This window comes from Astatotilapia calliptera, chromosome 20 (genome assembly GCF_964374335.1).
Source record: "Astatotilapia calliptera chromosome 20, fAstCal68.1, whole genome shotgun sequence".
Taxonomy (NCBI): domain Eukaryota; kingdom Metazoa; phylum Chordata; class Actinopteri; order Cichliformes; family Cichlidae; genus Astatotilapia; species Astatotilapia calliptera.
Window position 1 is genome coordinate 7,265,478 of NC_137441.1, and position 25,058 is coordinate 7,290,535.

Here is a 25,058-nt window from a genome sequence, read left to right on the forward strand (position 1 = left end):
CACTCCCCATAGATTTGCAAAGAGATTTGTGTAGAGATAGACTGAACAAAAGTATAAAATTGCTTCCTGGTCTTAAAAAAAAGAAGGGGGGACTAAAAGTCCCTTAAACTTGCATCTCCCAAAGGTCTTTAAAAGCCAGAAGGGGATAACTTCAGAGCCATCAGCTCTCTTACTCTGTGCCCTCTTTAAATGCTTTCCTGATGACTCTAGGTGCATAATCACTACTTTCAAATCATACTGAAGTCTATTTTGCAAATTCTGATTATGATGGAGTCAGAAAGGAGGATTTGGTTCAGTTTCACAGTCAGCTCCACCCCTTAGTGAAGCAGAAACAGGTGAACACCTCATCACAAACCAATGGGAGGCGGTAGCTGAGTCCATCTTTCATGCGGTCTATGAGTCCCACACAGGCCTAGAAACCAGTCATTGTGTAGTCTCCAATAAGCTAGTGAGTGGTTGCTGGCTAGGTGTAACTGTTCACAAAGACAGTGCCACATCAAAAATCTCCTTGAGATTGATTTGCTGCAGTCACCCGTAATTTGCCATCAACTCACAGAACAGGAGTAAAAACTATAACACAAACCACAAACAGATATTGGTCACCATCAAAGCAAAAGCTGTGCCTTAGTCCTGCAAGCCAACCATTCAAAACAAGCTGGTTGCAGAGTTGTAGGGTTTCAAGGCAGGTCTGCAATGTAAACTACAGGTGACCTCAACAATCCCAAGGTTTTCCATGCAGCACCGTATACTTCTTTGCAACTAATCTGACCCAGTGACTGCCAGCAATGTCCAGTACTCACTTCTCAATCAGTAAGGAATTACACACTTTTCTGTCCTCTTGTGCAGCGGTCCCCAACCTTTTTTGCGCCACGGACCAGTTTAATGTCAGACGATATTTTCACGGACCGGCCTTTCAGGTGTCGCGGATAAATACAACAAAATAAAATGATATGACCAAGACAAAAGCTGTGGTATTTTGTAAATATAATAATAAATGCAAATTCACTGTGTAATTGTGTAACTTTTTTTAGCAGCATCCTCCTGAAATGTGCCAAAAACACTGAGAGTAACATCCTCCTCTCTGCCCCTTAACTCATTCACTGCCATTGACGTCTATAGACGTCAATTGAAAAACTTACGTTGACTGCCATTGACGTCTATAGACGTCAATGGCAGTCAATGTAAGTTGAACTGAAGCCCACCAGCAGTAAAAGTAGACCTGCAAGGAGGTGCAGGGTTTGCGCACGTAAGGGATTGCGCAGTGAGACAAAAATGTGGTGCAAGTCTTGTTGTGTTTCACTGCCAGCCATTTGAAAATGGCTGGCAGTGAATGAGTTAATACTCTCTGGTAGCTATGGTATGGTAACGCGTAAATATTTATTTCAAAATAAGACACACAACGACAACACGGAAAAAGAGCCAGGGAAACCGAGTTAACGATTGAAAACCCTGAAAACTATAAATTTCACACCCAAGCCTCAACTTTCGGTACGAAAGGACTCACGGACCGGTTTTTTCAAGTAACAAGTAAAGTAAGGGATTACTATTGCAAAAAAGTAATCCGATTACTGTAACTTTCCTGTTAGCACGCTGCGTTACTGTGTTACTAAACCGCGATTTTGTTTGTGAGAGTGTCTCATGACAATGACGTACGAGCGCGTGACGTCCGTGGCAGCAACAGACGTGTGCAGATCAACATGGATAATATGGAGCGTGGGAGAGAGTATGACCATGCAGCGTTTAATGCTTGGAAGTACTGACATTACTTTGAGTTTGATTCTGTAAAAAGTGACAAAAGATTAGCATCTGTGAGTGTAAGTACAAAAACATATTTTATTTTATATGCTGGAATATGCAGAAAATATGTTTAAATGTTAAACAAACCTTTTTCTACCTATATTACCCAAATCTTATCAGCTAATATTTATGTAAATATTTAGATTCACGTAAGAAGTTAGCTTTTTATGCAATTTATTATTTACCATTTTACTATGCAGTCTTATACAACTGATGATCAAATTTCATGTAAGCCTCTTTAGAGTATGTTGATGGTTAAATGCATCTTTGTGAAGACCCTGGTAGATGAATATTAATAATGACAGGAATGCCTGTGGTCTGGTATATGAACTAACAATGGAGGTTCCCAACAATGATGGCAGTAAAAGAACAGCCTGATTAGCGCTGGCTCTTTCTGACACATGCAAGTCAGAGTCAGGGTCAGGGTTAGGTTGAGAACAGCACCAGATGGACCTGTGACAGGAGCATTACAGCTGGAACATCTGGATGCCTTATTACAGGGCAACTGCACGCTCTGAAAGCCATGCAGTCTGATGTTTTCTGTAATCCCCATCTTGCACTGCTGCCACGTCACGTTTCAGCAAACCTGAGCTGAACTCTTCAACTGGGCCGAGCAACAATACCCCGTCCATTATGCTAGCAATGTTAGCACTAAGGGATTAGGCACTACACAGTGATATAATCCTGTGTGTAATAGGCAGGCCGTGGCTAAGGTCTGCCGCAACTCAATATAGTGTGACAAAATGTGGAAAGAGACCAAAATTCCTCTTTTTCAGCCATTAGTTCTGCAGTATTTCTACCAATCAGGGCTGCAGTCAGTGTATGTTTGCAAGGATTCCCTCATTAATAATTAAAAACATAAAACATGGGATAGGCTTCTTTGGCACACTAGGTGGGCTTCTCCAAATGTTTCTAATTTACAACAGAGTTTGGTTTTTTAAAGGGGAAAAAAAGATGATTTTATACTTCTGCAAATGTGCAAACTGAGATATTTCTGCTAAAAATATAGTTGAGATGCTCTCATGGAGAGAGGTGCATGCACGGCTGTGTAACTCTGTGGATGGCAGCAGTGTAAAAGATTGCTTTGCTTCACTTTTAAACTATCCAAACACGCAGTTCTGATAGTTCAGATTTTAACATAAATATTAACAAAATATTGACTTTTAAGTATAAAAATTCTCCTTGTAAGAAAAAAAGAGAAAAACAGAAAATAACTTGTTTTTTTTAATCTTCCTAAATATATGACTGGCATCATTTAGAAAAGAAAGAAATTGTCTTTACAAAGTCTTTCAGAAAAATCTGCAATAGAGATTTCTAATTTAAGAGTTTCAGATCACCTTTTTGATTGAATTTTAAGGGAAAAAAAATCACAATCTTTAAGACTGGACGATTTAGCTGAAAAAATGTTGCAAGTGAACGTTTAGTATCAGCAATCTTACAGCTTGCCACACTGACACTTAATGCCATGACCTCATTATGTTTGCTTTTCTAAAAAAAAAAAAAACCACACACACACCAAAAAACGTTGGTGCCCCTAAGCTTCATAAAACCGGACTGGCTTCTTTAAGGCGGCAGGTCTTGTGCCTTCAGGTGTGCTCGGGGCTGAGTTTCTGTTTCATTTATTCTGAACACGTTTTTGAAAAAGCTATTGAAACTTGGCCTGGTTTCTGTTTACTGCTTATAGAGCAAGAAAAACAAAGAAAGTACTGACAGCGTGGACTGGGAAAACTGAAAACATTATAGAACGCTTACTTTGTTTATCCAATATTGTTTTCAGTCTTTCATTCGCAATAACTTCTTTATGGAAAGAAGCAAAGGCAAGACACAAGTAGAAGTAAAAAGAAAGCCCACAGACATAAATATTAAGACAATTTACACTACATTTTTCCCTTTCACAACATCTTACAGCATCATCTTTGTATGTTAACTAGTTAACTAGAAGAACCGTCTTACCTTATCTAGTTTTGCCTCGATCTCCACCACCTCTGTTTCTACCTCATCAATATTCGCCCTGAAAAATAAAAGCAGGAAAAATCCATTATTACACGTGTGGTAATGTGTAACAAATTGAATTATGTTAACTTATTGGAAAACAGTTGATCTGCAATAGTCTTATTATTCCCCACATTCCCAGAAATGAAACAGAGTTTTGCGGAGCCAGGCGAGACTCCGGGTGTGTTTTTAATGAGCGAGACGCCATCCTGGGAGCAGCTCAGCTCTGTCAAAACAAAGTGATAGACATGGTCTCTCCGCAGCGAGGGGAACATAGCTGTCTGGCTCATCACACAACCCCCAGTCCACCTACTCACTGTCAACACTGAAACCGCACCCAGCCGCATCTGGAGCTCCCCTCTCCACCCTTGAGAGACGTGTGATTTACACCCAGAGGCAGCATGACACAGGCCTTATGAACACCACTCAGAGGCTCCTCCGCATGCTGAGGTCATGTCAGAGTATGTGCGCTGCAAGCACGTCTACGTTCACCGCCCTTATGTGCCGCTCATCTGTTACGGTATGTGCTTCCTGTTGCTGATGGTTTAAATATGATCTACAGCCAGCTTCTTCATGTAGTCACATTTTCCAATTTTTAGCGTGAACCCCAGGGATGGAAATGTTGGTCAGTCGGTCAGACTGGATCTCTTGTTCCAGGCAACACAAATATCCAAGCAGCTGTACAGTTATCTATGAGGCCTAGAGCACACACACTGTTAAAACTTGGCTTTACCGCCAAATACCAGCAGAACTAATTACACCCAAATTCTGTGTTTGCAGATGGCTGAGCACAGCTGATTTGTCCTGTTTGGGATTTCAAATCTGGGAGAACTGGCTCATCCAGTGCTAGTGTGCAATTTGGAAGTGCTGTGTGTTGAAGTCTTCCTTCACTGTTTAATGATAAGGACTTGTTGGATGCCTGGTTGCTCAATTTAACCACCTTTACAAGCAAATGTGCATTACTGCTCACCCCTAAAGACTCAAAATCGTTTGTTGCTTTAATGCACGTTGAGCCAAAATGAAAAAAGGGAGTGACGTTTTGGAATTATCCAGTGGAGTTAAAACGCACAAGGTAAGCATACAAGTCAAACTACCATTAGCATCAGTCTACCCAAGCGCAAGCATGTCTGCCATCTTGAGCCGCCCGTCAGAAATCGAATGTGTTCATAGTTGATGTGAATATCTACAGACTTAGAGGGAAAGCAGTAAACAACAGGTGTTGTTTGCATGGCAAATTTGTATAGCAAGGTCGAGATGGAGGGCAGGAGGTGTGAGAGCGAGGGAAAAGAAAAAAGATGTCTGACAATTCACACTTTTTTTTTTTTTTTTTTTTTTTTTTTACACACAGGACTCCTTTTCCAAATTTTATATCAATGTTGTATTACGAATCACACAGCAGCTCCATCAGATTGCAGTCGTGGCTGGCAGAATAGACATCTCCGACTCATTTCTTCCTCTCTGGCCACTGGTGGATTAATCCGCTTGAACAAGCTCATGGGACGGAGGATGGCACATGTTCTCCAACCCCCACAGCTTCTACTCCCTTAATATGGAACCGAGAGGATTGGGGGAGAGAAATGCTCCAGAGAGGAAATGTCTGTCAAAAGCTCTAACTCGTGCAGAATGGAAACATGCATTACCTAAATAATCAATACCATATTATTCCACATGTGGACACGTGCTGTTGTAACCTCAACTGATCTCCTGCTGAACGGCTCTGAGCCCAACCACGCCCAGGGATTATCTGCCAGTGAGCGAAACTGTTTTCATTGCTGATGTCATTTTAGAAGCTGCTCTTTTTAAAAAATGTGATAGTGCAGCGCTTAGCAGGCGCTCGCTTTTCAAAAGGCTAGTTCTCCTCATGTGTTCATGGCTCCAGCAGTTCTTGGGACTGATTTTAATGTCATGTTTTATTTGCAAATGTCCACAGAAGAGTTTAGATGCTTAGGGTGGTTTTTTTTTATAATAATCGACTACTTGTGAGTTATTAAGAAACGAGATAAGGTTAAAAATAGATAGCAGCTGTTCTAGCAGACTTGCTGCCCTAAAAAAAGTAGTTAACTTCTCAGGGTGATTGGTGAGGTGGATCGTGAGGTGTATTGTATTTTGGGCCATGTCTGCTGCGGTAAAGCAACAGATGAACCTGAAGGAGAAGCTTTTGATTTACCAATCCATCATGTTGTAACCCTCAACTATGGTCATGTGCTCTCAGAAGTAACCAATCTCATTATTTTGGAGTAACCAAAACAATGAGGCTGTTGTGAGAAAGGGTGCTTGTGGGAAATGTAATTATGTACTCATGCTTTCATTTTTTCATTGTCGGTAGAGAGGATTAGAAAGCTATGCTTAAACTTGGGTGATTTTGTTTAGAGTGCTGAAGTGGGGAAGACCGCAGGCAGGACAGTTGAAGGGGGGGTACAATGGGCGGGACACCAAACCCATAAGACTGTGTTGACTTCCAGTTGTGAGCCAGACCTCGCTAGACGTAGTGGGGGTAGGCTAGTTAGCTAGGTCTCCGGATCCATCTGTATTTTATTTATTTTAAGCGCAAATAAAGACGTCTGATTTTGGAAGTAAAAGTTTCCGCCTGATCGCTACCATCAAAAAGAATCCGTGAAATCGGCGTACTTCAACACTGTGAATATAAGGGTCTCTGTTTCTTCGAGTCTAAAGGAATCCCAATCAGGGGAAGACCAGAGCTCGCTGAAAAGATTGTATGTTTCATTTTGTCCAAGATTCAAGATTGATGAAGGATGGGTGGATGGATGTTCAGATGATCCTTCATGTGGTGAGAGTAGAAGCTGTGGTTATCAAGGTCGACCACTGGGCTTAGGCCAACCCTTCAAACCAGCTTATTTTTCATTATGGCTTTATCTGCTACTCATTATTTAAATCCACTAACTGATTATTGGATAAAATACAGAAAAATACTGGGGGAAAAAATGCCTACCACAAAATTTACAATGGGACATCTGAACTGTTTGATGAGATAAACCAAAGAAGATTTACTTCTGCTCAATTTAAGTTTTCTTCTTCTCTTCACGACATACAAGGCGAGTTCAGGATCAAAAATGGGTCGGAAAATTAAAACCAACGTGCCATTTATTTATATCCTACTGCTGTCACTAGTTCTGTGTCTACAGTTTAAAACTAAATGTCAAAACTGAAAATTAAAAGCTGAAAATACCTTCTGCTGGCTCACCTGCAGTACCATGATAGTCCCCACACTTTTGGAAATCACAGGTTAGTCAATGTAATGTTTGTAGGTTTTGTCTAATAAATAGAAATCTGTGATGTTTAGCCCTGCCTGACGGGGGGTCAACTTAGGCCAGGCTTTCAAAACGCTGGCAAAAACCCTGATCATGGAAAATGAAAACCTCAGAATGTTTGGCATGATAACAAATGACTGAAACTAACCAAGTGTTTCAGTTCCAGTCTGTTGGGCAAAGTGGAAAAATCCTCTCAAAACATCGTGTACACAAACACAAAAGATGCCACAAACATTAAACCTCAGTTACGCTGGTCTAACAACACCATAATGTGAACAATGTGTGTCTTGCAGTGATGGACGAGTTTCGGGTACAGCGTGGTGACACCCCAGCTAGCCGTCCCAGATGTGCAGAGACCGGCTCGTAGGACAGCTGCTCCCTCCAAGCTGTATCCCCCCCCACTCCCCTTTTTTTCTGAATGCACACGCCTCCTATAATACATGCAGATGGAGCCTCGGGCCTGTAGCCACGGTAACCGTCTCTTAAGTGGGCCGCAGAAGTCCCTGATGTGCTTGTGAGCTGACCCTCATTCACACCAAGAGGAGCGGGGAAGCCAAATAGTGCCTTACGCGACTCATTACAGGGCTGGAGCGACAAGAGACCACCTCCATTAAAACCTCATCGGGAGCCCATTAAACAGCAGTACATCCAGATGTGGTTCACACAGACGCCACCAATCAACTCACGTAAACACGGCGCTCCTTAATGGCTGATTAAGACCCAACAGCAACACCCACAGTACATTTAAAACACGTCGTCTAAAACATTCATCCGACATGAAGCCGTGTAGTTAAGCCACGGTGTAAAAACATAATAAACACAGAGATTGTGCTGAGCAAGCTGCAGGTCTGGTGGTTTCTGGCTGGTGGCGTGCTGACTGGGCATCCAGGGGAGAGGCTGAGGTGCCTTTTACTGGCCCAAAGTCACAGAACACCTCTGTTTCTCGTTAATTCGAGAACCACTGCACGTCTTAACCAGTTCCACCTGATGCTAAACGGAGATCTTTTGAAATTCTGGAAGGTAAATAAGTGTGATGTCCATGCTGGCCAGCTGTTTTGTGGTTTAAAGTATCTTCTCAGGGAAAATGTTTTCAGTTCAGACAGCAGTGGTGGAAAATTTTAGTCACATCCTTCACTTAAACCAGGTTATTTTTGTGTCCACCTTTGGGTTCTGAGGTTAAGATGTCAGTTCAGCTGGTCTCTAACTATGTCTTAGTCGTGTACCGAGGTTATTTGGAGCTTTTTATCTCAAGAACAGCTGCTGCAGCAGCTTAAGAGCAGAGACCGTGATCCAAAACAGGAAAACAATAAGCTGAAATGCTAATGCAAGAGCTGCAGATTGAAGCGATAATTCTCTTTACAACAACCTTTCTCTCTAATCATATTCCACTGAAAACATTACATAAACATTACAGTGAAATAACATGTTTGTTACAAGTAAATGAAAGGAAACAGTCAGATTAGTAACATGTACATCACAATCATTCTAGACCTCAGCTGTCAAACGTGTGGTTTGGGGACCAGAACCAATCCACCAGACGTTCCAATTCAGCCCACTGAAAATTACAGGAAAGTTTAATTGGTAAAGATGTGTGAATCCCTCACCAAAGGCAAAACAGACACACAGGACACCGAGCGAAACAACACAAACACAACCTGTTTGAACAGGTGAGTTTTAAGCTGCTCTTTATAGGCTGTCACAGAGTCACGGGTGCAAAGAGAGAGTGGGAAGCTGTTCCGAAGTTTGGAAGTTAAAATTTGGAAGTCCCAATCACCCTCAGTTACACAGAATCACAGGAAGGCTCTTATCCAGGGATCCGAGAACCTGGTTTGGAGAAAAGTGGGAACCAAGATTTTAAACTGAAATCTACATCCAACAGGAAGCCAGTGCAAAAGTTTCAAAAATAGGGTGATATGTAAAGATTTATGGCAGTAAGTTAGTCAGTTTACCTGTGATGATTGTTTACTGTTGCTATGACAATCACAACAGCAAAAACATCCATCAAAATGTCAGGAACGCCTGCCATCAAGCATTGAATGAACATCAGTGTGAATCCTGACTTACTGTTACAAGCCTGGACATTTAAACATTTAGACAACCTAATCCACAAATCACCACATCCCAACAGCTCCTCTCACGAGTGGTGGGTCCCCAGCAGGATGGACTCATTTGAAATGAGTCCTGCCAACCACCACGTGTCTCAGCTGGCTTTGAAACACCTATTTGCACTTGTAATATGAATAATATGCAGGATCTTAACCTGTCAAGTATTCAGTATAAAAAGTCCTCAAATAAATGTGAGAGAAAATGTATTTTTACAGGTTTGCAGTAACACAACAAAGGAATGGAGATGAAGGAATACCTTCAGCGTTAGTTAAAATGTATTGTTTTGGCTGCAGTGTGTGAAGCTGTGTGTGATGCTGATGAGCATTCATATCAGAGAGGGTTGTGTTTTGGAGGGAGAAACTGAGGCAGAGCCACCTGGTGGTCTGGGCGGACAGCAAGCAGGTGGGATGCTAAAGAGACTGCAAACACTGGGTGCATGTAATGACCCCTAAAATTCAACCAGACCGACAAGCGTCTTCCAGCTGGGGCAAAACCTGCGGCTAAACCTCCAGACAGCAAGCCCACTGGGAGGATGAATTAGCCACTGAGTGATGAAGCAGTGTCAGCACACAGCTGTGCAATAGACCCACTGTTATCTTTGAGTGATCATCAACAATCAGCACACTCTTCAGCATGTCCGCATCATCATTCAAACCCCAGTGAAGCGCGGAGGAAAGGTGGGGTCGGATGAAGGAGTGGAAACGAGGGACTGGAGACGGCACGAGCGTATCTGTAAGTCTGTCTGAAGGCGCGGTGATGGAGCACTTTCTGTCTGGAGAAACTGCATTTTGTCACAATATTGATTGCTTTAGTGCCCTAATTGAGGCTGGACTGCATGGCTGAATGGTTGATTATTGGAGGAGGGAGGGTGAGTGTACTCAGCATACCCCCTTCAGCTACAACTTAGGTTATTTTTAGCTGCATGGCTCCTAATGCCCTCTGCCCTCCCCCCCTCTTGCTCTTCCAGACCACTCACTGCGTGAGCTAAAAGCAAGATCACAGAGTCACCCCTGGCTATGCCATGCTGACCATTAAATATAAATCTACACAGTCCATTTTCAGAGCTCTAACTCAAAAATAACTTCCCCTGAGAGATGACTGGCAGGACTTTCAAACTGTGGATTTCTCCCAATGCTGGAGCACTGAGTGTCCTCTACTGCAGCCTTTCTAAAAACCAAAAACACTAGAGCTAGAGATAATAAGATGTTCTGTTCTGCAAATGATAGCTTTTCCTTTTTAAAATTGATTATTTTTAATGTGATGTTATTTCAGTTTTTAAAGACTGCTTTGCAAAAATAATGCATTAGTTGGAGGCGGCGATGGATGGCAAGACGATGGTCAGACACCAGGTTTTTTGGTGTCAGTTTCTAGTATTTAATTTGTATTTTATCTATTTAGCAGATCTGAATCTGTGCAATGCATCAATACAGTCGCTTCAAACTAAGATGACAAAAACCAGGTGGTTTTCATAAGGGCTCGCCACAGAAGGTACCTCCATATGTTTGATTTAGCAGATGTTTCGCATCGGATGCCCTTCCCACCCCAATGGGATGTGTCTCCTCCCATAATAAAACCAAGGGATCTTTCGCTTGTTAGGCCATATTACCAAGAGTCAAAGTTGTAAAATGGAAGTCCACAAACTAATCAGTGATGTCATGGTGATTAAACCTATCATTTGTTTACAATTACTGAACTAAACTGACAAGTACACATACATGACCACAGGCAAAGTTCTGTCTGAACATTTTCTCCTTCTCATGAATCACCATGTTGGAAGAATGCTACATTTTTTCCCGTGATATGTTATTTGAGTTGGGACTATTATTGCTGTGTGACACATAAAGCTGAGGAGGAATAGAAGCAGCCAATGAGTAAGTCGGAGTAAGCAAGCGACCTACAACTACAACCAATGATGCATTCACCAACCAAAACCCTGTGACCTCCGTAGAGATTTTTGTATTCATACAGTTGGTGTCACATTTATTTCATCTTTTACCAAGACTTGTGCTTTTCTACGGTCTGCAGTAACCCAATTATTTACGGTGCAGAGGGAGTTCAGATGTTTGCAGTAAAACCCTTCCCAACATATGTTCAAAGCCCTGACTATTGTTTCATAAGCCTTGCCTTTATTTTCCACTTGAAAGCTTAGATGTGTCACTCATACTTAAACTGAACGGCTTTCTGTTCTCCGACAGCTCAGCTCAAATTTCTGCCACAGACTGTGCTGACTGCGTCGCCGCATTAAACCCCCAAACCCTCTTCAGGAACACACATCTGTGCTAATGGCTTCGCAAAAGTGACGTGTCTGCTGCAGCGATAATGACTCATTTATGCTTCAATTGCAGCATCGCTGAAAGTAGAGATTTAGTTACATGTACTGGATGTGTGAGCTGTCACTGGGTTAACGTGGATGTATCCAGATAGGAGCACGTTCAGGGCATACTCTGCAAGTGAAGGGAAGCGTTCACCCCCACCACCAAATATCTGTTTTATAGCCAAATAGCTGAGTGGCAACCATTCACCAACTCTGGCAGACAGACTGCCCTCCAAGCCCACCCACTCATTTAGTGGGTTAATACAGAGATCACCAAACGATTTCAAGTCTCTGATCTTTGCCTCTGTGTATGGAAACTCGCTGGTGTCAAGTTCAGGGAAGGCACGGACCATTAAAATGCAATTAATCAATAAAACAATAATAACAAATGGACTATGTTAGTCAGCTCAAGATCAAAACTGATATCAGATCCAAATATTGAATCCCCAGCTTCAGTGCATGTTCTTTTATTAATTATATTGAGTTTCATTCTTTGAAAACTTTGTTTCTACTCTTCACTGTCAAAAAAGATGTTAACAGTGGGCGTTGGAATTAAGGATGTTGGTGTTTCTTTAGTTAAAAAGACCAGTATAAACATTAGACATTGTTGACATTAAGCAGATTTTAATTTAGTGAGTGTGAGCTACTACTTTTGTTTTATTCTATTATTTCACTGCTGTAAAAGCCAAATTCCTCTGCAGGTATCACATTTTTAAGTTCTGAAGGTGAAGATAAGTATTTTGCTCCAGGGGACACCTGAACTAACAGATCCAGCGGGATAAGCTTCAGGATGCTGGTTATTTGGGATCGCAGGGGCTCAGTGAAGCCCAAAGAAAGGCAGACTGAGTTAAAGCTGCTCTGTGAGTGTCAGAGCCTCTCATATGATCGTCTATCATCCGTTCCTCCCTTATGACTTCACTGTAAAGAATTCACCAGAGCCAAAACTCTGATAAGATGTCAGGAACTTATCGCACTGTATGCATGTGGAGCCCAGCTGAGCTCACTGCTAATAGGCCGCCATCAGATCTCCGCTGAGACCACTGAGAGACGTCTGGCCCAGAAACAAAGGCCAGGAGAAGCAAAAGAGAAAGGTGAAGAGATAGGGAGGATATCTGGACTGCACACGACCTCTCCAAAACCAACACCTGATGTTTTCTCTAGCCAAGTGGGATAGAGTCTGGCTGCCTCAGATGACCAGTCTGCCTGCTGTGGCTGAACTTTTGCTCGTCTGCTCCCTCCACCATCACCACCACTTCCTCCTCCTTTTCCTCTGTCTCTGCCAGACCCATGCCAGCTCTCCCTCATTCGTGCTTGCATTGGCTGTGTGATACTCCTCCGAACACCACAGACCACAGCACATAAATCCTGAGGGAAGCAGCACGAAGCTTGAAGCTTCTCCTCAGAAAGAGATGGAAAGGCACAGCGAAAAATATTCAGCGTAGAAAGAAACTAAAGAAGATTCAAACAGAAGCATTAACGACTTTTTGAATGCCAACAGTAATACCACAGGGACTCATTTATACTAGCATTTGCATTTTTTTTTTATATAAGACCATCTCACTGTCAGAAACTATAAATATTCACTGTTTCTTTAATATTTTTTTAAATTCTGAAATGGCAATTACATCTTCATTTGGTCCCTCTGACTCCACAGGAAAAACCACAGGTAATTAAAAAAGTTCACAAAAAAGCAAATTCAACTTTTATTGCTGGTTTTTGATCCAGCTGTGGTTAGAGACGGCCATCCATCATAATTTACTCTCCAAGTCTTGGTGAGCGATCTCGTCTACAGTGATGATATAAAAGATAGATGATGTTGCCACATCCACACACAGTCTAATGGTCTCACAGCTCGGAACACATACACACTTTTTCTTTTAAAACATACAACTTAATACCACTTTACCCGACTTACATGATATCTATTCACTTCTATCTGCAAGCCTGCCAACATATGTGGACTATCTGCAAATCTGTATTAAAACTGTCTATTTTACAATGTTACATTTTTTTAAAAAGTGAAAAATATTATGTAAAACCATAAAACTGAGGTATTAGTGTTTATGTGTTTTTCCCATATCTATTTGTATTCAGTGTGTTAGCTCCTCCGGTCTTTATTTTTGGTGAAATCTGATTTAAATCATCCTCTCTTTAGTATCATAATGGTTATTTTTAGACTTCAAAAATGTCTCTACAAGGCCTTAGAAGGTTTCATACAACTTTTACACTTCTGACAGTGGCTAAACTGGCTTCATCTGCAAAATTACTGGAAAAACAAGACTGCAAGAACAAAAACGCCAACACATAAGCCAATCAAACTTTGCAAGCTGTGCATGACAGATTCTGATTTTTTATGCTCTCTCTCTCTTCCGTTAGTCTGTTATGTCCTGCTGGACCTTGAAGAATGCGTGCATATTTTCAGAGCTTCCCTTGGTGAGAGACTTGAGCTCTGATGCTGTCCATCGGCCAGCTGATCACAGGCAGCAAAGCGACAACGCAAACAGGCAGGGAAACACAGAGCAGGGGATAAAATTCCCACATAATCTGAGCAGATGAATCCCATCTTCTCAATGCTGCACGACAACAGAGAGACTCTTCAGCAGAAACATTCAAATCAAGCAACACTCCTGCAGCCAAGTGTTGCATTTATATCCTGCCAAAATGAAGGATGAAAATCAGTATGTATCTCATAACAAAGCATGAGATAAAATAAGAGGACTAGTTCGGCGTTTTAGGATTTTTTTTTTCCTGCTGATCTTGCAAAGCTTTAGATTTTTTTTAAAGCCTAGTCATTTTGAAAGCTGTGTCTTTCCTTTGTTCCCTGGTTTCTCCTCTATTTTAACACTCTCAAGTTTCTCTTTACTCACTCCAGTCACTGCATACAATTATAACCATCTACCAATGTAACCTGGCCACCCAAAGCCTGATTAAGTGGACGGGTCTTCACATATACATGCTAGTTTGACCATGAAAGAATTATTTTGCTGTCTTAGCTACTGCTTCATCACTTCACCTCCTCTACCTGCAAAGACAGAGTAAAGTGAGACTTTATAGAACAGAAACTATACAGTTTTATCTTTAAATTCTAATATTTCAATTCCACTACTGTATAAATAGAACCCAAGCCTTTTTATTGCAGCTCAAGAGGTAGAGCAGGTTATCTACTAATCAGAAGGTTGCTGGTTCAATCCCTGCCTGCTCCAGTCTGCATGCTTTGGGCAAGATACTAAACCCTGAATTGCTCCCAATATGTTCATCACAGTGTGAATGTTAGATATAAAGCACTTAGGCTGAAAAAGCATATATGCATATATATATATATATATTATAGATTATCATGATTATGAATAGTTTCTTCCAGTAATTAGCCACAATCATGCAGCCCTGCTCTACATAATTAAAATAGATCAACCGATTTCAAACTTGTTATTAAATCATCAGATACTTGCAGACCATGAACCACCTCCTGTTAACAGTTGAAGAAAAGTCAAGAGATCACTAACGTCAGTACAAGTCGTCCTCTGGGAACCACAAACGTCCGTTTAATATTTCATGGCAATCAAGCCAACAGATGTTAAGATATTTCAGTGGACCAGCTGTTAACCAATTACACTTCCAGTATAACTATATAACAGGCGATTTTTTAACATTTGAATGTAACACTTGCTCAGAAAGAGCTGCACCTTATTCACACTTAAGAGTAAGCACTGACTGCCAAACCCCGACCCCGCCGTGACCTCTGAGCAGCTGCCCTCGGCCCTCTTCTGCAGCACAGAGGGACTCAAAGACAAGAGCAGGGCTCGTCTGCCAAAGAAACGGGAACGTCACGGCATATCTCCTCCGTTTGCTTCACAGCTGCGCAGAAAAAACAGCTGAGGTAGCCTTTCCCGCTCTTTCTGAAATCACGCTCGCTCAAATTCGTAACCGTCTGCTTGAACACATCCGCGAGGACGCCGTGCCGACACACTCCTAACAAAGACATCTACACATTTTGGACTAAAGGAAAAAAACATGTTAAAGGCAGTCAGAATAATTACCACATGATAAAAGGCTCTTTCATGTACAAAATATGCAAATATGTCAAGTACAGCTGCCTCACTCTCATTGAAGTCATCCTCTGAGATTCTTCTAATAAGGAAAATAACGTTTCCATTTATAACTCGTCTGGCTCGCGGACTTGCGCCAAAGAGAAATGGCAAAACATCTGGATTATCTAATTTTAGCTTCTTCTCAGACAGATTAATGTTAGGGTACACAAACCTGAGTTATTAGCTGGATTTCAGGGCTGAAGACTTGCATCAAGAGTGTGTAAAAGCACAGCCCCGAAATCCACAATTATAACCCTGAAAGTCTCTCTCCTGTTACATCGGATCCGTGATGGTTTTCTTTCCCGTGTCAGCCTTTCCACTAATATTTCAAAGCTTTAACTGCAGGTCAGCTTTGGAACAGACGTCTCCTGCACAATATCTCCTTTCATTCTGCAGTCAGACAGCTGGATGGATTTCAGCACTGAAGACAGTCAGGAGAGAGTGTCTAAAAGCAACATCACATCTCCATCATACATCTGACTGTGGATCTCTCGCTTTTGCCTTTACGAAAAACATCTTTTCAGAGACTCCTGATCTATTTGGATAACCTGAAGGGAAGCAGTCAGATACCACGTGTGTTCACTGGTACTGCTGAGTAAGCTCAGATTATTTCCAAATACATGAGCAATAAGGAGGCTCTTGAACCTACCAGCAGCTCCAGAATCAATTTCTCTGATCAGGGCTTGAGCTTGTATATAAAGCTGATGACTGTACAAGAAAGTGAAGCCAAACTAGGCCCAGTGTTTCTCTCAAACAGACTGGACGAGTGTATTTTGTGACTCATTTTAGCATTTCTTTCACCTGGCTTTTATTCTGAAATTTGATGGCTAACAAACTAGTTCCAGAGTTTTTATAGTTTGGCATTTTTAAATAAGTATAGTTTTACTGTTAGTTTTAGTCTCCTCAGTTAATATTAATATATAACTAAAATATTTTATGATATCTAATACCCCCCGGCTAGCTCCAGCTCTTCCTATCTCATGTTTCCCCGCAAACTGGCTGGACACGTAGCTAATGTTGTGCTCATGAATGTCATTGGGTTGCTGTCCAGAAAGTCTATCGCCCTGCAAACGGCGCTTCTCTAACGTCGCTGACAGCGGTTCTTGTTCTGTGAGCTAGAACGCCGCCCAAACCAGAACCTTCAGCAGGTGAAGAGCAGCTCAGAGAGACTTAAGTGAACTAGGACTACTGCCTGCAGTTGCAAGTTACTTGCTGTGGGAGTTGTGTATTAAACCTACACAACTGGCAAAAAGCAATGCCAGCATTTATACTTACGTACGTATTGCTTTACAGTTTTGCAGACAAAACATTTGTTGGCAGTGGAAAGTGTCTGCCCCACCCAATGTCAAACAAATCCACTTAAAAAAAAAATCAAAGATGTTTATAACTACAGAAAGTAGTTCAATTTAGCTGAAAGAAAAGAACAAAACAAATAATATATATATTATACTGTAAGGTGCTTAATAAAGGATAAACCATCTGTATCATTTTCAAACCACATGAAGAAAATACAAAAGAAATGTATAAACCACCATAAAAACTAAAATTAGTCTTTACACACTGTACGACACATCACACCTTTAAGGCTCTTAAAAACCTCTGGAGCTTTGAGGTTAGAAACCCATTAGCTTCCTAATAATATCCCTAGTCTTTAGGGATATTATCTGAAGTCACTGAAGCGTATAAACACAACAACAGACTCAGAGAGGAAGAGAAGATGAGGTCCATCTACAAATGTAACCACCAATTTCAGCGTCCGGTATTTACAGTCGATTTGGAAGCAGACATGTTTCGAACTTCCCGCTGACAGCGCTGTTCTTGGAGAAGGGAGACAATGAACGGGAACGGAGCCAGCGAGTCCCGCGTGACCTTGACTTGTTGCAGGTCGGTGGTGAAGCTATTCTAGGGATTTCATAAACAATACGCTCCCACTTTGCTCGTAATACATGAGCGCACAACAATGCAGGTTTCACTCTCAGCGCTGTAATGGATAAAACACAAGTGTGAGAGCAAAACCACCGCTGCGCGCCGACGACCAGCGCAGTGTGATGCAACAGCCTGCGAACACACTTCAGCAAATGTCACAAAGAAATTAACACACCACATTATCTTTCTGTTCTTCTGACGCTGTGGTCTAGTGATCCCAAAATGGGAAAAAAATTAAATGTGAACAGTTAAGTATTCATTCATAAGGATGAAACTACAGGACAGAAGGAAGCTGTAATAACCTTAAAATATTTAGCCTCCAGTTTTTAGCTTAATCTGGCAATTGCAACGCTACAGTCTACCTTTTATGAAAGTTCACACCCATGGCCATATTCAAACTATAAAGATTTCGGTCTCTGGTTAAATATCACCATCACTTTAAAATCCCATGTAGAACACATATCACAAAAATTGAAGACATACATTGGAGTTTTGCTGCTCACCACAGTGGATCATCTGCATGTCTAGCATCCTCCCCTGCCACACCCACCCTCACCATGTCCTCCTTCATTACATCCGTGAATCTTTTCTGTGTTTTTCCTCTTTTCCAACCAGCTGGAAACCTGGTTGGAAATGGTCGGTTTAATTCTAGACTGAACTGGTGGAAACACTCTGATCAGCTGCTAAATCAACTGACCTCTTCTTTGAATGGATGCCAACATCACTTTCTTGTATTCACCTGAAACCTTGCTGCGTTGAAGATTAAGTTGACTGCAGGTTTAAAAGTGTCACCACTGCACAATTAGAAAAAAGTGGCTGCAATTAGCTTTTTAACAAGCTAATTGCTTGTTAAAAAGTTTAGCCACCATGCACAATGCAGCGCCTGCTCCATACATCCCCCTTCAGCTCTGAGGGTGGGAAGGGGGTCATACAATTAGGCCACCACAGCCCAAGGGGGAAATGGCAACAGTCACATAGGGGGAAATGTGACACAGATTAACCCTTTCAGTAGAACTCCACCCCTATTTCAGGAGCTGGCCTACAAGTTCTTCCTGTGCATCATAAAGGGGAAATGGACAGCCTCGGATTGAGTGTTTATTATTACATAGGAGGCAAGAGGATATGTGTGACGTCACAAGAGTATTGTACAACCGTCTGGGAAGGAGGGACAGGCCAAAAAAAGGTCAGGATACGTGAGGTCTGGGATGGCGGCGTAGGTTTATACTAACTCAGGGTGGTCCGAGATGACTGCAACACACAAAAATCTCAATGAAGATATTTGGGATGCAGGAGACTAAAGAAAGTCAACACACACACACGCACACACACACACTGAGAGGCCTGAGTTGTGAGAAACGTCCTGGACAATGTTCCATTGAAGGGAGGAAGACAATAAAGCCTACAGATGTGCTGCTTCTCTCAGCCTTTTTCTAGGCAGCATACCAGGCTGTCGGAGTAAAATACCAGCACAGAATAGCTCACAGAAAGCCAAACCTACAGTGCAACACCCTGACATTTTGGTGAAATAGCTGAAATCCCCCTAGTGAAAATCCCTACACAGGCGTGATGTGTCCGGCTGTGACAGGGCTGAGCTGGGAGTCTTCCCAGCATTTTTGTGGGTTAAACATGCAGCTTGGCTTCCACTAGAAAGACATACCAGACGTGTGAAGCATTCAGCTCCTTCCTGTCTAGAAGCTTGAGAGATGGTGCTTACAGAAACAGCAGCTTCGACACGGCTTATGCTCACATCCTTTTCAGGCTGCACAGACTTTAACTGGGCTGTCTGATGTCTTAGTTTTAATCCAGAAATCCACAAAAAAAAGAATTAGCTTATTGACAGACAGTCAAAGATAACAGGAGAGCTGTCACTTCCTGCGAGGTTTCCCCCAGGTGTTTCCTATGCACCGTGTCAGCAACATGCCCCTTACGTCACTCTGGACCCTCTTAACCTAACCCTGCCCATGAACCTGAAAGTTGAGGTGACCGTCAGCGGTGATTTAACCAGACCATGACACTGCCAGCAAGGAAGCATAGACAAAGGCAGGCAGGGTACAGGGTTTGTTCTGCTATTCAGATGTGAAAAAGTCACACAGACCCGCAATCCAACAGCAATTCAGCGAAGTGCAGCGTGGTGGGACAGTTGTCTGCGCTCAGTTAACAATGCAGAAACAAGGCACTGAATACAGCCCCCCGGAGAATCGCAGCATTGCCAGCTCTGCCAGACTCAGAGCGACGAAAGAAAAGAGCAGAATTACACAGTTTTGTGAGAAAACGAGGAGAGAAAAAAATGAAGCCGAGTCACGGCTCATTGGCCTCTTCGGCAAACTCAACTCTCAGAGGTGAGCCGCAAACAAGCATGGAAAACAGTGAGAAAACAATGAAAAATGAGTAAAGTGGAATGCAAAATACTGACTGCGCTGTTGGTTTAGCAAAGGTCAGTGAAATAATGTGACAGTTGGTGGTTTAGTGACTGGAGATTAGGTGGGTAATACAACAAATTCTGCAACAGAGTCGGGTTAGTAGGTCGTCTGACGCCAGTAAATGTGACAGGAGTCAGAGAAAAAGCACAACTTTTAAACATTTCTACACTTTTCTTCATTATCAAAGCTAAACCAGTGATAGCGGTCAGTACATTAATGCCGATGGCAGGAAAACAGAGACCATGATTAGAGATGAGCTGAAAAGAAAGGATTGAGTATTAAAGTCAATTTTTAAGCTGTGCATCTGCAAGCTGCTTTGCAACCCACCACTGCCCCAGCTCCTATTTCATGATATATGTGATTTAGGCTACGTCTACACTAATCTGGTCGTCTAAAAACGCTCCGCATCCACACTATCATTTTCAATCGTTTCCGAACAGTTGTTCATCCACACTGAAACGACTGAAAACGCTTGCGTTGCTGTATTGCACATGCGTGAAACGTAAGACGATTCGGCCTGTCTCATTTCTGTCTGCCGTTTATTTACTTTCCAGCTCTTTGAAACTTTGTTTTTTAAATGGACTAACAATGAGGTGGAGTGTTGCTGCAAGTAACACAAAAGTAAAAAGTTGCAAAAGCGAGTGAGAATTAAAGAATTTGAAGAAAAGCTATCTGGCGCATGTACAAACTGATATTAATCTTTAACAATAATTGCAGGTTAGTCAACCAGAAAATGAACCAACTGATCTACACAAAGCCAAAAAAAATTACAAATCCTCACTTTAAGGATTTGAGAGTGTGTTTCTTCAGTCACAGCAGTTTTGTTGGAGTGCAAAAAGGAAAACTCCGTCTTCTCCTTTTGCTCCTCGGTGGACTTTTAAGTTTTATTACTGCTGGAAGATATTTAAGAGATTTACGTTGTGAATCAGAGCTAGGTGTCATAACCGAAGACTCAGCAACATCCTCACACACATCGTCTCCCCAGCGTTTTGCCCTTTATGCTGAACCTGCTTTCAATATTTCAGCAAACTGACGTACTTCCTGAACCGTCCCCAGACCCTGTTCTGGTCCAGGCGTGACCAGAAGTCTACCCCCGCACACATGGGAAGGCAAGGGAGGACGGAAAGGGAAGAAAAGGGGAGAGTATGAGGCAGGGAGTGAGAGGGATGGAGCAAATCAAAAACAGATGCTTGTACACGTGTGATTCAGCATTGCAAATCTGAGCCGAGTCGAAGCCCAGCGAATTCCTCCTGCGTCTACTTTTCACACTGTCGGGGTAACAGCTTCGTATTTTCGTTGGATGTGCAGTCACTTTTCATTCCTTGGGTAGCGACAAACAGCCACAGCTGCACTGTGAAATTCCCACTACAGTCGATAACATTATCCTATGTAGCTGTGAGCTGATGTTCACACACCTGGAAGCCACCCAGCCAGGGAGGCTTTCCATGCAGCCCGGTCATCAGGGGAGCCATTATAGAGACATGACATTAAACAGAGAAAGCTCTCCAGTCACATCTTTCTATCTGTCCTATTAAACCTCAGTTAAAATCTCTGTGAAGCTTATTTTATGTGTAAAGAATTCAGTGATAAAAAATCCCTAATATGGGTTATCATGTCTGCTTTCTGTGAGTCTGCTGACAAATGACGCAGAGCCATAAGCTCACAGCCAAACCCAGAGGACAGCTCCTCACATGCTGCTGCTTTCCACTGGAGGGCAAGTTTAAAAAAAAAAAAATAGCATATCAAAAACACAGCTGACGCACGACAGGCCACAAGATCGAAGCAGGTCAACCGCCACACGCTGAGGACATTAGGTATTTCTGATTGTCTGTCATTAAGAGATCAATTTTGGATGGCAAAGCAGATTTTTATCATCCAAACCTTTTGTCATTTTTCTGTATTGCCCAATCATGAGCGAAGGCATTAAAAAAAAAAGAATACCAAGAAAAAAATCCATGATGTAAAATATTTTTATGCTTTTTACACCCCGTTTCAGTAAAACTGACACAGCATTTCAAAAAAAGATCAATCATGGTCAAACATGGTGGTGGCAGTGTAATGTCTGGGGTTGCTTTGCTGCGTGAGGATCTGAACAACTCGTCATAATTGATGGAACCAGAAAATCCTGAAGGAGAATGACGGGACATCCATTCGTCCAAGTTCACCTCTGAATGGCTCAATACAAAATCAAGGTTTTTAAGTGGCCCAATCACTGCAAAGTTCAGAAGGAAATTAGATTCAAATGTTTTGCCGGACCTTAAACAAGTTGTTTCTGCTTAAAAACCCTCAAATGTCGCAAGACTAAACAACTCTGCAAAGAACACTGGGCCAAAATTTCTCAACAGTGTTGTGAAAAACTCTTTGCCAGTTATCTCAAACACTTGATTACAGTTCTTGCTGCCAAGGGTGACACAACCAGTAATTAGGATTGGGGGGCAATTAGTTTTTAAACACAGGGCCAGGTAGGTTTGGATAGCTACCTGGTTTTTAAATGATGGAATCATCATTTAAAAACTCGGGAAAACCGCTGTAAATTGTTCAATAAGTGTAAAAAAGTGCAAACAGAACCATCACATTCAAAAGTGCTTTATCTGATTTAAACGAATCACTGGAAAGCAAAACAACCTTATTGCAGACTTTGTGTATTCAAATCAAAGTGGCTGTTTAGCATTCATTAAACTAATTTTCCAGCTGCTAAGTGAACTCCAGAAACATTTCTCCTTTTGCTACTTTTCTCCTCCACAAAGCCCCAGAAACTGTTTTTTCTTTTTAAATCTAATTAAGTCTTTCCATTTAGAATTGCTTAATCCATGAACCCCAGCAAAGTTGATCTAAAAATGTGAGCTGTTGTCCACATTTTAAACAAACTGAATCATCCTTTCTCAAGATTTTTACTTTTCAGTCTGTCCAGTTATTTTTTAAATATATTGTTGGGGCAGAAAAACTGGAAGAAAGACCAGTGGGATTATATACAGCAAATCAGAGTGGATTCATACCCATGCCTCTACATTTCTCTTTTGGTATATAGGTCGCCTTCTCAACCTGGTAAGCTAAACCAGCACCCAGCTAGTTGGTTTTAAATACATTTGATTTCTGAGCACATCTTAGAAAACAGCTTAAACTGGCTGCTTAGCTTAAAGTTAGGTAACAGTTAACCAGATCCAGTTATTACAAAAGGTCCACAAAGTTTAGCATTTCAGCATTTAATTAGGACATTTAATTTGCTTAATTTGTCCAGATGCTGCCATGTAGGAACTTCATTTAGCTGTCGCGTAACTGCTATTTCTTGAACTGAGCAGATGTCGAACTTTGAATAACCCAAAATAAGACAACCCACTAACTGGCGATAGTTGTGTTAAGCTGTGAGCTTCCAAATTGAAATTAAATGGATTTGGTTTGTTTCTTCTGACAAAAGCGGCATGTTTTTATGCTAACTGGCTGCTAGGCACACTTTCGTACTTTGAGCTTAAACAGACACCCAAAAGTGATGCTAATCCTCTCATCTTACTCCTGGACGGAAAGCAAACGAGACCATTAATTCCTTTAATGTGAAGTGAAAGCAATAAAAAAAGAGAGAAAGAGACAGATGAGAAAAGAGAGGAAGAAAAAGCCACGCCGCTGTCCTCACAAATTACGCCGGCCTGTGCTGCAGTACATCCGACAGCTGGAATTCACAGTGTGATTAATCCAACAGGAACGTTATCCAGATTATTTATATTAACTCAAAGTTATAGTCCATTTCAAACAGCGCTGAGTCACACTGAAGCCCAGGAAGAGCTGAAGGTGAGTAGATGAAACTAGTGCATATTTCTCTATTGCTAGTGACACAGGTTACATAAGTTTTCACTGTTTCCCTTAATTTTTTTGGATGTTTCCCGTCATGTTTTTTCTCTTTGCCAACAGTTGAACAAACACATGATGCGGACTGTCTCTGGGCAAATTGGATCCCTTCTCCTGCATATCAGGGGAAAAGTTGATTTTCTCTTGAAAATTGTACGAGACATCTGATATCTGCAGACATAAAGAATTAGCATCAGATGTTCCATAATCCAATCTGTTGGGAAAAACAAATGCCAAGTTGTGAGAGGTTCTGTTGACCCACACTGTGAAGTAAGACCAAAGGCTGGGATTATCAGCATAAAAAGCTGCTCAGTGTCTGTGTGATCCTGTGCTTACTGGCCCAGCTCTTGTTTTCCATCTCTCCTGGCTCGCATTAGTCATTGCTTTTGCCGCGGGTTGCGCAAGGAATACTAATCTCAATTTACTACAACTCATCCATCATTTAGTTGCCACAGTGCTGATTCAACGTCTGCGGCGCAGCACGGTCAACCTGCGGAAACACCGGGCGGCTGATCTGAAAGCGAATCGAGAGGAACTGAGCAGCTGTGAGGTCGGGCTATTAGATTTCATTGCACTTGATAAACTGTCCGTGCTCTTGGTCTCTCCTGGCCGTGCAAGCGGCTCTGGGCCTTTGTAATCTCTCGGGACAGATCAGCACAGCACTCGGTATGCGGCGCCCTGCTTTTCACGGCTCTTTGTGTGCACAGTGTGTGAAACGTCTTGCTTTTCATTAAAATGAAATGAGGGGGACAGACGAGCGGCCTCCTTCGACACAAAAGGCACAAAAGGGGTGACATCATCTCTGCATCACAAATAGGTTTTACCAGGGATTCAATTCCATTTACACAAATCATCAATTAACTTTCAGGATTTAGACGCAGAAATAGTCTAACTTAGGTATGCAAGAGGGGTTGGCAACCTTTACTATCAAAGGAGAATTTGGGCCACATTGTAGCCAAAAAACAAGAATCAAAAACGAGAATCAAACGCATATTTATCCTTTTTAATATATACTATTGAGGTCTGTACCATCAGGTGGCTTTGACGTGCAATTCAGTTGGTGAAATATTCACTTTCTCCTTTGACTCAATGTGTGACGAGCAAGAGGCAGGTCTGACTGCGAAACCACACCCTCAGTGTCACCAGCTAATAGGCAGGTGATTGACAAATTACCCTCCTCTCTTTCTTTCCTTACTAAATATAAAGTCTTGAGCAGTCAGTCAAGTTCAAAAGAGACCCATTCAGCTGCTGTGTGACCTTTTCTTTTTCACAGGTCGTCATTAGCTGCCTGACAGCGACACATCCA

At 42.0% G+C, this 25,058-nt stretch overlaps 1 protein-coding gene across 3 annotated transcripts in view; it reads right to left on the reverse strand.

Annotated features, from left to right (window-relative positions):
- Positions 1-25,058, reverse strand: part of acap3a (ArfGAP with coiled-coil, ankyrin repeat and PH domains 3a) — a 67,260-nt gene that overhangs the window by 35,914 nt on the left and 6,288 nt on the right. For all 3 annotated transcript variants that reach the window (XM_080295517.1, XM_026153313.2, XM_080295518.1), the window contains exon 2: positions 3,751-3,808. In XM_080295517.1, coding sequence (XP_080151643.1) covers positions 3,751-3,808 — 58 coding nt within the window. The remainder of the gene's footprint in view (positions 1-3,750; positions 3,809-25,058) is intronic.